The 14,423-nt window shown below is 44.3% G+C and overlaps 1 protein-coding gene across 1 annotated transcript in view; it reads right to left on the bottom strand.

The window, feature by feature from the left end:
* Positions 1-14,423, bottom strand: part of LOC109929269 — a 58,016-nt gene that overhangs the window by 41,751 nt on the left and 1,842 nt on the right. The window contains 4 exon segments of the mRNA XM_048616475.1: positions 9,668-9,963; positions 10,081-10,119; positions 10,122-10,331; positions 12,956-13,216. Coding sequence (XP_048472432.1) covers positions 9,668-9,963; positions 10,081-10,119; positions 10,122-10,331; positions 12,956-13,216 — 806 coding nt within the window.

Genomic DNA, 14,423 nt, shown 5'->3' with positions numbered 1-14,423 from the left:
AGTGTCCCTGCCTCTGAGCCAAGAGACCTGGCTTCAAGTCCTACCTACTCTAGAGTTGTTTAATAGCTTCTCTAAAGATCAATAACCCATGAAAGGATCTTCTAATAACTTATCTGGAAAGGATTCTAAGAATGCTACAAAGCCTGTTGATTGCGTTCAATTGTTCATTTTCTTTCCACAATGTTCTATATCCATGGGACCGTGCTGTTAGCAGTCACAGTCTATGACATGTTTCCACTCCCAAACACTAACAGTAAAAGGTGCCTTACACTGAAAAACTGGTGACATATCACTTCCACTTCATTGGGAAATGGGTTGGAGTTTGATTCACCAACGTTATGAAACCGGTTCCTCACATCTGCTGTTATTCTTTTTTGTGTAAAGAAGTGAATAAATGCTGATGGAAAGCAGGGAAAGATGTTTGACATTAATTCCCCCAGTTCACACTGAATTGGAGCTCAACAACTACTGATTCAATACTCACAAGCTGCAGAATAAATGAGTTGAACCCTTCTTGTGAAATCATTAATGAGGAATTTGAATAACGTTAAATCACAAAAAATTGTTTATTGATTACAAACCACAATTACCAGCATTTGTAGCTAAACATTGATAGTACATAGATAAAGATGACTTCTCAATAAATAGACTGTAACTATTCAATTTACAACTATGTTACGTAAGAGTTCACATTTGGCAAATTAAAGTGCAAAAGCGATCAGTTCCCTCCAATATAAAAAGTGCTTCTGAGTTGCCTTTGGACATTAGAGATGAAGAAGGGTCTCGACCCGAAACATCAGCTTTCCTGCTCCTCTGATGCTGCTTGGCCTGCTGTGTTCATCCAGCTCTGCACCGTGTTATCTCAGATTCTCCAGCATCGGCAGTTCCTACTATCTCTGCCTTTGGACATTGTTTCATTTCAGGCAAATTATGAAAGCATGAAGACAATGAAAATGAGAAAGTGTGAGGGAGAAACCGTCCATGACGATGAAGATGGCAACACTGCTCACATTTCCGAGACAGGATGAAAGCATGAATTCAGAAGGCCTGACTTGGTGACTGAGGATCACAATATGCAGATCTGGAATACACTGTTCAATCTGTGGAAACACATTCCCAGGAACATTTAATTGCATTCCTGAAAGAACTGGGTGCGAACAATGAACTGCAATTCCATGTGAGCCGTGATATGGAAGGATCAACGATGATGTCCATGTTCACACAAGAACAGGAGAATCCCATCTTTCCTCAAAGAGGCTCTGGGAATCATAGAATCCCTACAACGTGGAAGCAGGTTATTTGGTCCATTGAGTCCACACTGGCCACCTGAAGAGCATCTCACCTTGATCACCAACCTACAGTATCCCTGTAACTCTACGTTTCCCACGGCCAATCCACCTAACCTGCACATCTGTGAACTGTGGGAGGAAACCAGAGCACTCAGAGGGAACCTAAAGGGAGAACATGCAAACTCCAGTCACCTAAGTGTGGAATCAAATCCGGGTCTCTGGCACTGTGAGGCAGGCTGAGGCAGCAGTGCTAACCACTGAGCCACCGGGCCACGTCCTATTTGGAAGGAATGTCCTGCAGTGGAGCCCAGGATACCCATGAGGTAAGGACACAAGGCAGTCACTTCAGGGAGGGGAGTGGAGTGAAATTTGTCTGACAGGTTTTAACCGTGTCTGGGAGAGTGAGACAGGGTCCCGGACAGAGTAGTATGATTACAAATACATTAATGGAGGGCGAATAAAATGTCACTTCCTGAGTCATGAATGAGGTGGAACAGAGACATCAGAAGCTGACAGAGAAACATAACATGAGCAATTAAATATCAAATGAAACAGTGTGAGATATTCTCTATCATTTACTGGATCCAGATTCAATCACCCTCAGCATTAACTAACCAGCACAGTGCGGAGGGAAAGGAGGGGGAGGGAATAGGGATGAGGAACTGAAAAGAAGAATTGGGGTATGAGGGATTCAAGCAGTGGAGGATTGGAAGGAGTGGATCTGGGGGTATGAAGATGAGGAAGAGGGGGAATAAGAGAATGGGGGGTGAGGGACTACAGAGTGAGGATGCAAGCGTCACCCTGAATCACACCCGGACAATGTAACTCTACAGCTTTCAATCCATTCTCCACCATTCCCAACACTCTGACCCCTTAGTCGCTTACTGCAAACTGGTGTATTTGTCGCACTTGATTTATGTGCAGAAATAAAATAAATGTCCATTAGAATAATCAATTCTCAGAGTGAGAACACAAGTTAATTTGTTGATATTCAGTCTGATATTCTCTCACTTTTCCCTCCCAGTACTGGAGATTCCCCACACACTCTCTCTCCATGCAGTTCCACATCCCTTCCTCTCTGAACTTTACCTTTCCGTGACCTTATCCAAATGATCATTACGATTATCCAGAACACTGCAGCAAAAACAAATCCAAGTATCATTCCAGGATGGATGTGTTCCCCTCTGTTTCCTGGGGTTTCTGAAACACATTGGAATAACATCAGAACTGTTTCTGTTCCCAGATCCATTCCCAGTTCTGTATTCATGAGGACAATTTTAACTATTCCCACCCACTGGGAAATGATGGAATTGTTTGAAATTTTGGTTTGACCCTCACTCAATTTCACTCTCCAGTGAAGTAACAAAAGATCCCATTGATGGGAGTGTAAACACTGAGTTGTCCCAGTCCTGGGGGTTTATATCCATGTTTACAAATGACATTAGTTAGGAGGCACAATGGAAGGATATTGACAGATGAAAGGAGTGAATTCCAACCATTATAGTTTATATCCAATGTGGGGAAATGTGAGATCATTCCTGTTAAACCTGAGAAAAACAAATCTGAACATTTTCCTGTCATTTAGAGATTAGGAGATGTTAAATGTAGTGAATTTTGTAAGACCATGCATAAATCATGAATTTTTTTAAATTCATGCATATTGCTGGCATGCCAGTATTTTATTTCTTAGCCCTAGTTGCCCTTGAGAAGTTGGTGTTAAGCTGCCTTCATAAACCACTGCAGTCCACACACTCTGGGTCGACCCACAATATCATTTGGGAGCGCATTCCAGGATTTTGACCCAGTGACAGTGGAGGATCAATGATATATTTCCAAGTCAGGATGGTAAGCGATTTGGAGGGGAACTTGCAGGTGGTTCTGTTCCCACATATCTGCTGTCCTTGTCCTTGTAGATGCACGGTCTTGGAAGGTGCTGGCTAAGAATCTTTGAATTTCTTTTAGATAGTACACACTGCTGCTACTGAGCGTCAGTGGTGGAGGGAGTGGATATTTGTGAATATGGTGCCAATCAAGCTGGCCACTTTGTCCAGGATGTTGAAAAGCTTCTTGAGTGTTGTTGGAGCTGCACCCATCCAGGCAAATGGGAATATTCGTTACATTCCTGACTTGTACCTTGTCGATGGTGGATAGTCTTTGGGGAATCAGGAAATGAGTTACTGACTACTGTATTCCTAGCTTCTGACTTGCTCTTGTAACCGTGGTGTTTATGTGTTTGGGTTTCTGGTCAAAGGTAACCTCAAAGATGTTGGTAGTGGAGGATTCCGTGATTGCAACACCATTGAATGTCAACGGGTGATGGTTCGATGGTTTCTTATTGGAGATGATCATTACCTGGCATTTGTGTGGCACGAAGGTTACTTGTCACTTGTCAGCCTAAGCCTGGATATTGTACAGATCTTATTGCATTTGAACTTAGACTACAGTTCAGAGGAGTCACATGTGGTGCTGAACGTTGTACAATCATTGGCAAACATCTCCACTTCTGACCTGATGATAGAGGGAAGGTAAATGATGAAGTAGCTGAAAATGGTTGGTCCTGGGAAAATACCCTGTGGAATTCCTGTAGAGATGTCCTGGAGCTGAGATGAGTGACCTCCAACAAGAACAACACCTTACTATGTGCCAGGTATGGCTCCAGCCAGGGGAGAGTTTGCCCTCCGTGCCCATTGATTCCAGTTTTGCCTTGCCTCCTTGATGCGATACCCAGTCAAATGCAGCATTGATGTCAAGGGCTGTCACTCTCACCTCACTTCTGGAATTGAGCTCTTTTGGCCATGTTTGAACCAAGGCTGTAATGAGGTCAGGAGCTCAGTGGCCCTGGTGGAACCCAAACTGGGCATCACTGAGCAGGTTATTGCTGAGCAAGTGCTGCTGGATAGCACTGTTCATGACACCTTCCATCACTTTACTGATGATCGAGAGTAGACTGATGGGGTGGTAATTGGCCAGGTTGGATTTTTCCTGCTTTTTTTTCTCCAGGACATACCTGGGCAATTTTCCACATAGTCCCAGTAGACACTAAAGTTATAACTGTACTGGAAGGGCTTGGCTAAGGAATAAGGCTTCAGTACCTTTGCTGGAATGTTGTCAGGGCTCATAGCCTTTGTTGTATCCATTGCCTTCAACTGTTTCTTGATCTCATGTGGAGGAATCGAGTTGGCTAAAGACTGGCATCTGTGATGCTGGGGACCACTGGAGGAGACCGAGGTGGATCATCCACTATGCACTTCTGGCTCAAGATTGCTGTGATTGCTCCAGCTTTGTCTTTTACACTGATGTGCAGGACTCTTCCCTCATTGAGGATGGGGATATGTGTGGAAGCTCCTCCTCAAGTGAGCTGTTCAATTGTCCACCACCATTTACAACTGGATGTGGCAGGACTGCAGATCTGTTGGTTGTGAGATCACTTCGCCCTGTCACTTGTTGCTCATGCTATTTGTCATAGTTGTAGTCCTGTTTGGTAGCTTCACCAGGTTGACACCGCATCTTCAGGTATGCCTAATGCTGTTCCTGGCATCCCTTCTGCACTCTCCATTGAACCACGGTTGATCCACTGGCTTGATGGTTATGCTTAAATAAGGGATATACTGGGCCATGAGGTTGCAGATTGTGTTGGAGTAGAATCCTGCTGTTGCTGATGGCTCACAGTGCCTCATGGATGCTCAGTGTTGAGTTGCTAGATCTGTTTGAAGTCTGTACCACTTACCACGGTAATAGCGCCGCACAACACCCCTGAGAATATCCTCAAAGTGAAGGTGGAACTTTGTCACCACAAGGACTATGCGGTGGTCACTCTTACCAATATGGCAGATTGGGGCCAAGTATGTTTTTCTCTCTCGTTGGTTCCCTCACCATCTGCTACAGATGCAGTCTACCAGTTTATGTCCTTTAGGACCCGATCAGTAGCACTGCTGCTGAGCCACTCTTGGTGGTGGACATTGAAAACCCCCACCCAGGGGACACTTTGCGTCCTTGCCACCCTCAGTGCTTCCTCTAAGTGTTGATGAACATGGAGGAGTACTGATTCATCAGCTGAGGGAGGACGATACATGGAAACCAGGAGATTTCCATGCCTATGTTTAAGCTGAAACCATAAGAATTCATGGGATCTGGAATCAATGTTAGGAATTCTGAGGACAACTCCCTCTCAACTATATACCACTGTGCCACCACCTCGGTCTGTCCTGCCATGGGACAGGACATATCCAGGGATGGTGATGGTGATGGTGATGTCTGTCAGGTATGATTCCATGAGTCAGACTGTTGCTTGACGAATCTGTGAGAGTACTGGACCCCAGATGTTAGGATGGAGGGATCTGCAGGGTCAACAGGGCTGTTTCTGCCAAAGTCTTTTCTGGTGCCTGGGTCAATGCTGGACGATTTTCATTTCTTCATTGAAGTGTTCATAGTGATTGGTACAACTGAGTGGCTTTCGTTCATACTGATTGGTACAACTAAGCCATTTCAAAGGGCAGTTGAGAGTCAACCACATAGTTGTGGGTCAGGAGTCACATGTTGGCCAGACCAGATAAGGACAGCGGATTCCCATCGTGGATTGACATGAGTGAGCTGGAAAGGTTTTTCCGATAATCGACAATACTTTCTTGGTCTTCAGCAGATTCTTAATTCTAAACATTTCTATTGATTTCAAATTCCACAATCTGCCACAGTGGGATTCGAACCCAAATCTCCAGAACATTAGCTCTGCTTCTGTATTAATAGTTAACTGATAATACCACTAGGCCATCACCTCCCTTCGTGGTTAATCCACTTTTAATAAACAAAAAATCAGTTAGTTTAATAGACTGTTGTCCTTTATCTCAAGGGAGTTACAATACAAAGTGAGGAAATTATATTTCTGTTGTGGAGCATTGGTCAGACTACATCTGCATAATTACATTCAGTCTGAAATATCAAATCTCAGATCAGAGAGCTTGACTGTGAAGTGGAGGAGCAGTGTAGATCCAGCAGAATAATCCCACAGATTCAAGGATTGAATTATAAAGTCCTGGTTTGGCATCTGTGCAGCCTTCAGGACTCAATATCGTGTTCAGCAATGTTCGGGTCATAACACCTTCTCCCATGTCCTTCCCCCAACTCCCAAGCACCAGGCCTTGTCATCACACGGGCTGCTTTCATCATGGCCAACCCATTGTCACCCACCAGTGTTCCCCATTAGCAGCTTTTACTTTTCTCTGGCTCATGATTATCTATTCCTTCTCTGCCCAACTGCTGTTCTCATACTCTTGCGCTCCACTTCCACCTATCATTTCCTCCTTTACCCTGGTTCCCCCCAACCCATCTTCTGCATATATACCACCTTTTCCTCACTACACTCAGTTCTGAGGAAGAGGACACTGGACCCCGAAATGTTGACTCTACTTTCTCTCCACAATTTCTGCCAAACCTGCTGAGTTGCTCCAGAAGTTTCAGCTTTTGATTGAATTATGAGGGCTGGCTACATCACCTTTTTAATTTTCTTCTGGGATGTGGTTGTCATGGAACCATATAGAGGTCTATGGCACTGAAAAAGGCCCTTTGGCACATTTTGACTGGCACAGATACGAACAACCAACTAGCTATTCTAATTCCATTTTCCAGCGCTTGGTACATGGTCTCGTAGTCTTGACATCACAAGTGCACATTGGAATATTTCTTTAATGTTATAAGGGTTTCTATCTGCCATTTCAGGCAATGAGTTCTAGATTGCCACCACCCTCTGGGTGAAAACATCCATCTTCACATCTCATCTAAATGTCCCTCCCCTTACCTTAAATCTATGGCTGGTCATTAATCCCTCCAAGAGGAAATGTTTCTTTCTGTCTGCCCTGTTGATACCCCTCAAAATTTTATACATCTCTATCATTTGCGGTCTCAATCTCCTCTGCTCCAAGCCAAACAAGTTTAGTCTGTCCAATCTCTCATCACAACTAAAACTCTCTCGACCCGACAAAATTTTGGAAAATCCTGCCTGCACCCTCTCCAGTGCAATCACATCCCCTTGTAATGTCGATTCCAGAACGGTACACAATACTCGAGCTGTGGTCCAACCTGCGATGCACTTATGTCCTTTAGAGAGGGAAGCTGCCATCCTTCCTATGTGACTCCAAATGATGGCTGGACAATTATAAATGGGCAATAAATGCTGGCCGAGCCAGCAATGCCCTCATCATGTGACTGATTATATGAAACAAAAAACAAATCTTTATATAGATCCAGCAAACATTTCTCAGTTCTTAAACTCAGTGCCTTGGCTAATAAAAGTTAGTATTCCATATGCCCTCTTAACCACTTTATCTATCCTGATGCACTAAGGGACCAGTGTACGGTACATCAAGGTCCCTCTGATCCTTGGTTACCAGGGTCCCACTGTTCAACCTATATTTCCTGGCCTTGTTTATCCTTCCCAAGTACAACATATTTGTCTGGATTGAATTCCATTTATCACTGATCAGCCCATTGACCAGCCCATCTGTATCCTCCTGTAACCTAAAATCGATCCTCCTCATGATTTACTATCCCACCTATTTTTGCATTGTCTGTGAACAAACTGATCAATTCTTCTCTATTGAAGTCTCAATCAATTATATAAACACAAACTGCAAGTGTGACTGGCTGGCTTGGCATTTTACCCAATGCTAATTGCCCAGAGAGCAGTTGAAAGTCACCCACACTGCGAATGGAGTGTGATGGAGACACTTGGCAGCAAGAACAGCTGGTTTCCTTCTGTAGAGGGAATCAATAAATGAAATGGGTTTTTATGAGTATTGACAATGGTTTCAGCGTCATCATTATACACATAATGCCAAATTTTTACTGTATTCAACTTCTGTCTCTGCCACAGTGGGATTCAAACTGAGGTCCCCAGACCTTTATACAATCTCTGTATTAACAGTCTGGTGATAACACCACAACATCTCCTCCAGGGGTACCCAGCACAGATACTAGTCTTCAACCAATTCGATTCACTCCATGCAATGTCAAGAAATGGTTGGAGCCACTGGATACTGCAAAGGATATGAAGCTTGACAATATTCTGGCAATAGTGCAGAAGACTGGTGTTCCAAAACTGCTGGCCTCTACCCAACATGGAAAATTGCCCAGGTATGTCCTGTACATGAAAAGCAGGAGAAATCCAACCTGGCCAATTATTGCTCCATCAGTCTACTCTCGATCTATTCTGAAGTGATACAAGGTATCATCAACAGTGCTATCAAGCAGCACCTGCTCAGCAACACCCAGTTTAGGGTCCACCAGGGCCACTCAGCTCCTGACCGCATTATAGCCTTTGTTCCAACATGGACAAAAAAGATGAAATCCAGGGGTGAGGCGAGAGTGACAGCCCTTGATATCAAGGCTGCATTTCACCGAGTGTGGCATCAAGGAGCCCTGGCAAAACTGGAATCAATGGGCATCAGGAGGCAAACTCTCCACCAGTTAGAGTCATACCTGGCACATCGGAAGCTCGTTGTGCTTGTTGGAAGTTAGTTATCTCAGCTCCAGGACATCTCTGCAAGAGTTCCTCAAGGTCGTGTCCCAGGCCCAACCATCTTCAGATGCTTTATTAACAACCTTTTCTCCACCAGATTAGAAATGGGATGTTCGCCAATGATTACACTATGTTCAGTACCACTCATCATTCCCCAAATACTGAAGCAGTCCATGTTCAAATGCAACAAAGTTGTGGGCTGATAAGTGGCAAATAACATTTGCGTTACGCAAGTGCCAGGCAATGACCATCTCCAATAAGAAACAATCTGATCATCAAAATTCAGAAAAGTTAATGGTGTTACCATCACTGAATCCCCCAATGTGAACATCCTTCGGGTTACCATTGATCAGAAACTGAACTGGACTTGCCACATCATCACAGTGGCTGCAAGAGCAGATCAGAGGCCAGGAACACTGAGGTGAGTAACTCACTTCCTGACTCCCAAAGCCTGTCTATCATCTACAGGGCACAAGTCAGGGATACTCCCCACTTGCCTGAATGGCTGCAGCTCCAACAACACTCAAGGAGCTTGGCACCATCCAGGAGAAAGCAGCCCATCCACTCCCTCCACCACTGACACTCAATAACAGCAGTGTGAACTATCTACAAGATGCACTGCCGAAATTCACCAAGCCTCCTTAGACAGTACCTTCCAAACCTACAATCACTTCCATTGAGAAGGACAAGGGCAGTAGATATATGGAAACACCACCAGATGCTAGTTTCACTCCAAGCCACTCACTAGCTTTACTTGGAAATACATTGCCGTTCCTTCACTGGCGCTGTGTCAAATAACTGGAATTCTTAAAGCCACATAAACGTGAACAGTAACAAACCAGATGTACAGACAGACACAGACACACACAAAATCCAGTTCCTTACCCCACTGATAGAGCTTGGCCTCTGACAGGCTGCAATGGTCAATTTGAAAGGAATATTGATCCTCATCCCCAGCATTGATTTCAATCTCTTTCTGGATCTGATGGGTCCCATCATGGTTCGGTCGAATCCCCGAGGATTGTGTCTCAGACATGACCTCTCCATTCCTTAGCCAGTTCACCTCGATGTCTACAGGATAAAATCCAGTGACCAGGCAGGAGAGAGTGAGCGGCTTGTCCTGACTATTGGACTCACTCCTGGAGATGAACACTTCAGGCTGAACTGTGATGGGAAAGGGTGAAAACACAAACAATAGACAGACACAGAATGGAATAGGATTATGGTTTGTTTGATCAGTAAAGTTAAAATAGAACTTGGGATCAAAACTGAAATATATACCTTTCCTTTCGAAATACTGCTTTCCTGAACAAACCCTTGCTCCAGATGCATTTCCCAATACTTGTTCCAGGATTCATCAGAATTCCATTTCTCTTTCGTCTTCACTGCATTGTGATTGGTTGCAATGCATCTAAATCTATCTGGCCCTAAACTCATGAAATCCTTTCCATCAAATCCAAATCTCATCGATCTCTTCACAGAGCCATCACCAGTGATTTCAACAGTTGCTATCCATTGAAAGGTGTGAATTTCTGCCAGTGATTAAACCGGAATTAATATTAAAAGTTTTTGCAAAAACTTACAACCGGTCTGATCAGAAGGGAAAGGGAAGCTATTATCTGATAGAACTGGGAGATTATAGTCCAGTAGTGACTGATATCAGGGGTCAGCATCGGGAGATGGACAGAGTGGGGTGACGCAGGGGTTGGTGCTAGGGGATGGACTGAGTGGAGTGACACAGGGGCTCGTGCTCGGGGATGGATTGAGTGGAGTGACACAGGAGCTGGTGCTCGGGGATGGACTGAGTGGAGTGACGCAGGAGTTGGTGCTTGGGGATGGACTGAGTGGAGTGACGCAGGAGTTGGTGCTCGGGAATGGACTGTGTGGAGTGATGCAGGAGTTGGTGCTAGGGGATGGACTGAGTGGAGTGACCCAGGGGATGGACTGAATGAAGTGACGCAGGGGCTGGCGCTAGGAGATTGACCGAGTGGAACACGCATGATTATCAGTTTCAATGCAAGTCAATATAGTTATTTGTCATCAGGAACATTGACTTCTTTGCCATGTATACACATGGTCAGTCATGTTCATACCTGGCAATTTACTCCCTACTGATTCATTTGTCACAAAACTACAATCATCGGACAATGCCTGTGCCCAGTGGGGATCAGATAGCTCAGTTGGCTGAACTGCTGGTTTTTGCTGCAGTGTGATAACAATAGCGTGGGTGCCATTCCCACACAGGCTGACATTACCATGAAGGACTTTCCATCTCAACCTTAACCTTTGCCAGGCGTGTTGACGCTCAGTTTAAACTCATCACCAGTTCTTGCTGTCTCCAGTGAGAAAGCATTCCTCTGAGACTGGGGCAACTTTGCCCTTTCACTATTCCAGAGGTCGAGGTGAATCATCTGTTAACATAGGCACAAATTACACAGCCAGGAGATTTTAAATTCAATTGTTACTATTCTGACTACAAAACTAATCTTCCTGATGATGAATACAAATCTGTTGCTGATTGTCATAACACCCCACTTGTTTCATGACTTTTGTTTAAGGGAAGGAAATGTGGTCTGACTTACAGGTGACTCCAGGCCTACATCAATGTAGCTTATTCTTAACTACCTTCTGAAATGGCCCAGCAAGTCATTCACTTCAGAGGCAATTAGGTATCATAGAATCCCTACAGTGTGGAAACAGAACCTTTGGTCCAACAAGTCCACACCAAAACTCACAGCATCCCACCCAGACCCATTGCCAAAAACCTGCCTAATCAACACATCCCTAAACACTGTGGGAAATTTAGCATGGCCAATCCACCTAGCCTGCCCATCTTTGGACTGTGGGAGGAAACCGGAGCACCCGGAGGAAACCCACGCAGACACAGGGAGAACGTACAAACTCCACACAACCTGTCACACGAGCGTGGAAGCGAACCAGGGTTCCCGGCGCTGTGAGGCAGCACTGCTAACCACTGAGCCACCATGCCGGTCTCAAGGATTGGGAAATAAACGCTGGTCATGCCGGTGATGCCCAAATCACTTTAAATAATTTAAAAATGGAGTAAAAACCGAAAGACCTGCGGATGCTGTAAATCAGGAACAAAAACAAAGTTGCTGGAAAAGCTCAGCAGGTCTGACAGCATCTGTGAAGGAACAAGTAGAGGTAATGTTTTGGGTCTGGTGACCCTTCCTCGGAACCTCCTCAGTTCCGAGGAAGGGTCACCGGACCCGAAACATAAACTCTGTTTGTTCCTTAAAAAAATGGAGCGACTGCCTGTCCTTGATCGTCTCCACTTCCTTATCTGTCAGATTAATTACTACAGAGATTTCCATTCTCCTTTCGCACTGCCTCCTGGATCTACAATGTCTGTTCTGTAATACTGGAGAAGATCAATCTCCCCCTCAGATATGAATAGACATTGCAATTAGATGACAGGACTTGCTCAGTCCTGGAGGATCACAACCATCACTTCGGATTCTCACTCACTCAATCACAAACCATCTCTTGATCTTCGAGAATGTGACATGACTTTATAAATATCTCATTCAAAATAGGGAGACAAAATAAAGTAACTTTCTTCATGTCTTTCATTCATACTGTGCTACATGCTGCACACTCAACTGTCATGGGATAAAGCATAACACAGGATAAGTACCTGCCTGTCATTCATTGAAAAGAATAAGAATGAAATAAGACTTGTATTTAAAAAGCAAGTTTCTTGATCTCAGGACATGCTGAAGTGCAATGCAGTTTATTAATTTTACTAACAGTTTTAAAGGAGGAAATGAGGGAGATTTTTTGTCCCCAGATAGGCTCTGATAAACTGCAAATAATTAATGATCAAATAGTCTGGTTTGATGACACTAATTAAAGTTTAGTATTGACTAGGGTGTTGGGGATAACTTCCCTGCTCTTCTCGAAAGGGTTTTCTACATACAGCTGATAGAGACACAGTTCAGCATCTTATCTGAAAGATAGCAATTTCAACAGTGCAGCTCTCTGTGAAGACTGAACTGTCATGTTCATTTTAGTTGTTGCATTTATGCCCTGGGTTGGGCTTTGTACCTACAACTTTCTGATGCAGAATCCAGAGGGTCACCACCTGCCTGACAGTCAACATTAACCTGCAGAAATTCCATATCACTGATCTTACCAGATGTCTGGTTTGTACTTTTCATTAGTGTATTCAGATTCTCCTTTGCCATGTCTGATCGGGTATTCCCGAGACCTGTGAGATATTCCCAGTATTTTGCATCAAAATAATCTTCCATGAACTGCTGTCTGGGGATCATCCGACAGGTAATAGTGTCATGATAGTTGAGTTGAATTCCATTGACCATTGCAATATTAGTCACCTCAGGAAAATCCTTCATGCCAGAGACTGCCATGTAGATCACAGTCAGTGAGTCAGTGCCTGTAAATATCAATGAAAAGAAAGGGTTAACAAACATTTACACAGACACCATCTGATCAAAGTGAGCCCTATCCTCTGTGTAGCAATCTCCAATATTCCACCACTTTGTCAGACCGTCTGAATCAAATTCATCGTCTGGGTCTGAATTAGATGTTGCAGCATCTCTTCTCCACCTTGTACATGACAGATAGCATCTTTACAGGTTTAAGCCAAGTCACAGCACGGTGTTGTATATGAATTATTCTCACTCCTGCCCAAATTTCCTGAGATCACATTCATGTCGAATATGAACAACAACTTGATCTGGGTGACCACAATCTCATGGGCTGTGCTTGAATCTCCATTTCTGGAGGAATGTGATGTCCCTGAATGGCGAGGAACATTCACAGAGCTGCAGAAAGGCCTGTGAGATTGGGGTTGCATTTTCAGTTGGCTTTGAGAATGCCTGAGAGAGAGGAAACAGAGAAGTCACGCTCACCAATGACATCGATAAGGTCTGCCAGGTGTTGGTGAAAAGCTGGAATTCACTGCAACTCACTGGAGGAGGTGGCTCCACAAATAACCCCCTCCTCACTGATGGAGCAGCCCAGCACATCAGTGCAAAAGGATAAGGCTGAAGCATTTCCAGTAATCCCCGGCCAAAAGTACTGAGTGGATGATACATTTTGGCTTCCCCCAGAGATAAACAACATCTCAGATGTCAGTCTTCAGCCAATTTGATTGGGTCCATTTAATATCGAGAAACAGCTGGAGATCCAGGTCACTGCAAAGGCTTTGGGGCCTGACAACATTCCAGCAAAATATTGAAGACTTGTGCTCCAGAAATTGCTCCACCCCAAACAAATTTGTAGTAGTACAGCTGCAACAATGGGGTCTACCCAACAATGTGGAAAACTGCCTGGACATGACCTGTACACAATAAAAAAAAAGGACAAATTCAACTTGGCCAATTAACCACCCCATCAGTCTAACTCTCAATCATCAGTCAAGTAACAGAGGGGGTTATCAATAGCTCTATTAAGCAGCAACTGCTCAGCAATAACCTGCTCACTGCCGTCCTGTAATGGGTTAAACCAGAGCCACTGACCTCATTCCAGACTTAGTTCAAACATGGATAAACAGCTGAATTCCAGACCTGAGGTGAAAGGGACTCACTGGACATCAAGGCTTCATTTAACCGAGTGTGGCATTAAGGAGTCCAGCAAAA

The sequence above is a fragment of the Rhincodon typus genome, chromosome 35 (genome assembly GCF_021869965.1).
Source record: "Rhincodon typus isolate 14 chromosome 35, sRhiTyp1.1, whole genome shotgun sequence".
NCBI classification, from domain to species: domain Eukaryota; kingdom Metazoa; phylum Chordata; class Chondrichthyes; order Orectolobiformes; family Rhincodontidae; genus Rhincodon; species Rhincodon typus.
This window is presented reverse-complemented; position numbering and strand designations above follow the sequence as displayed.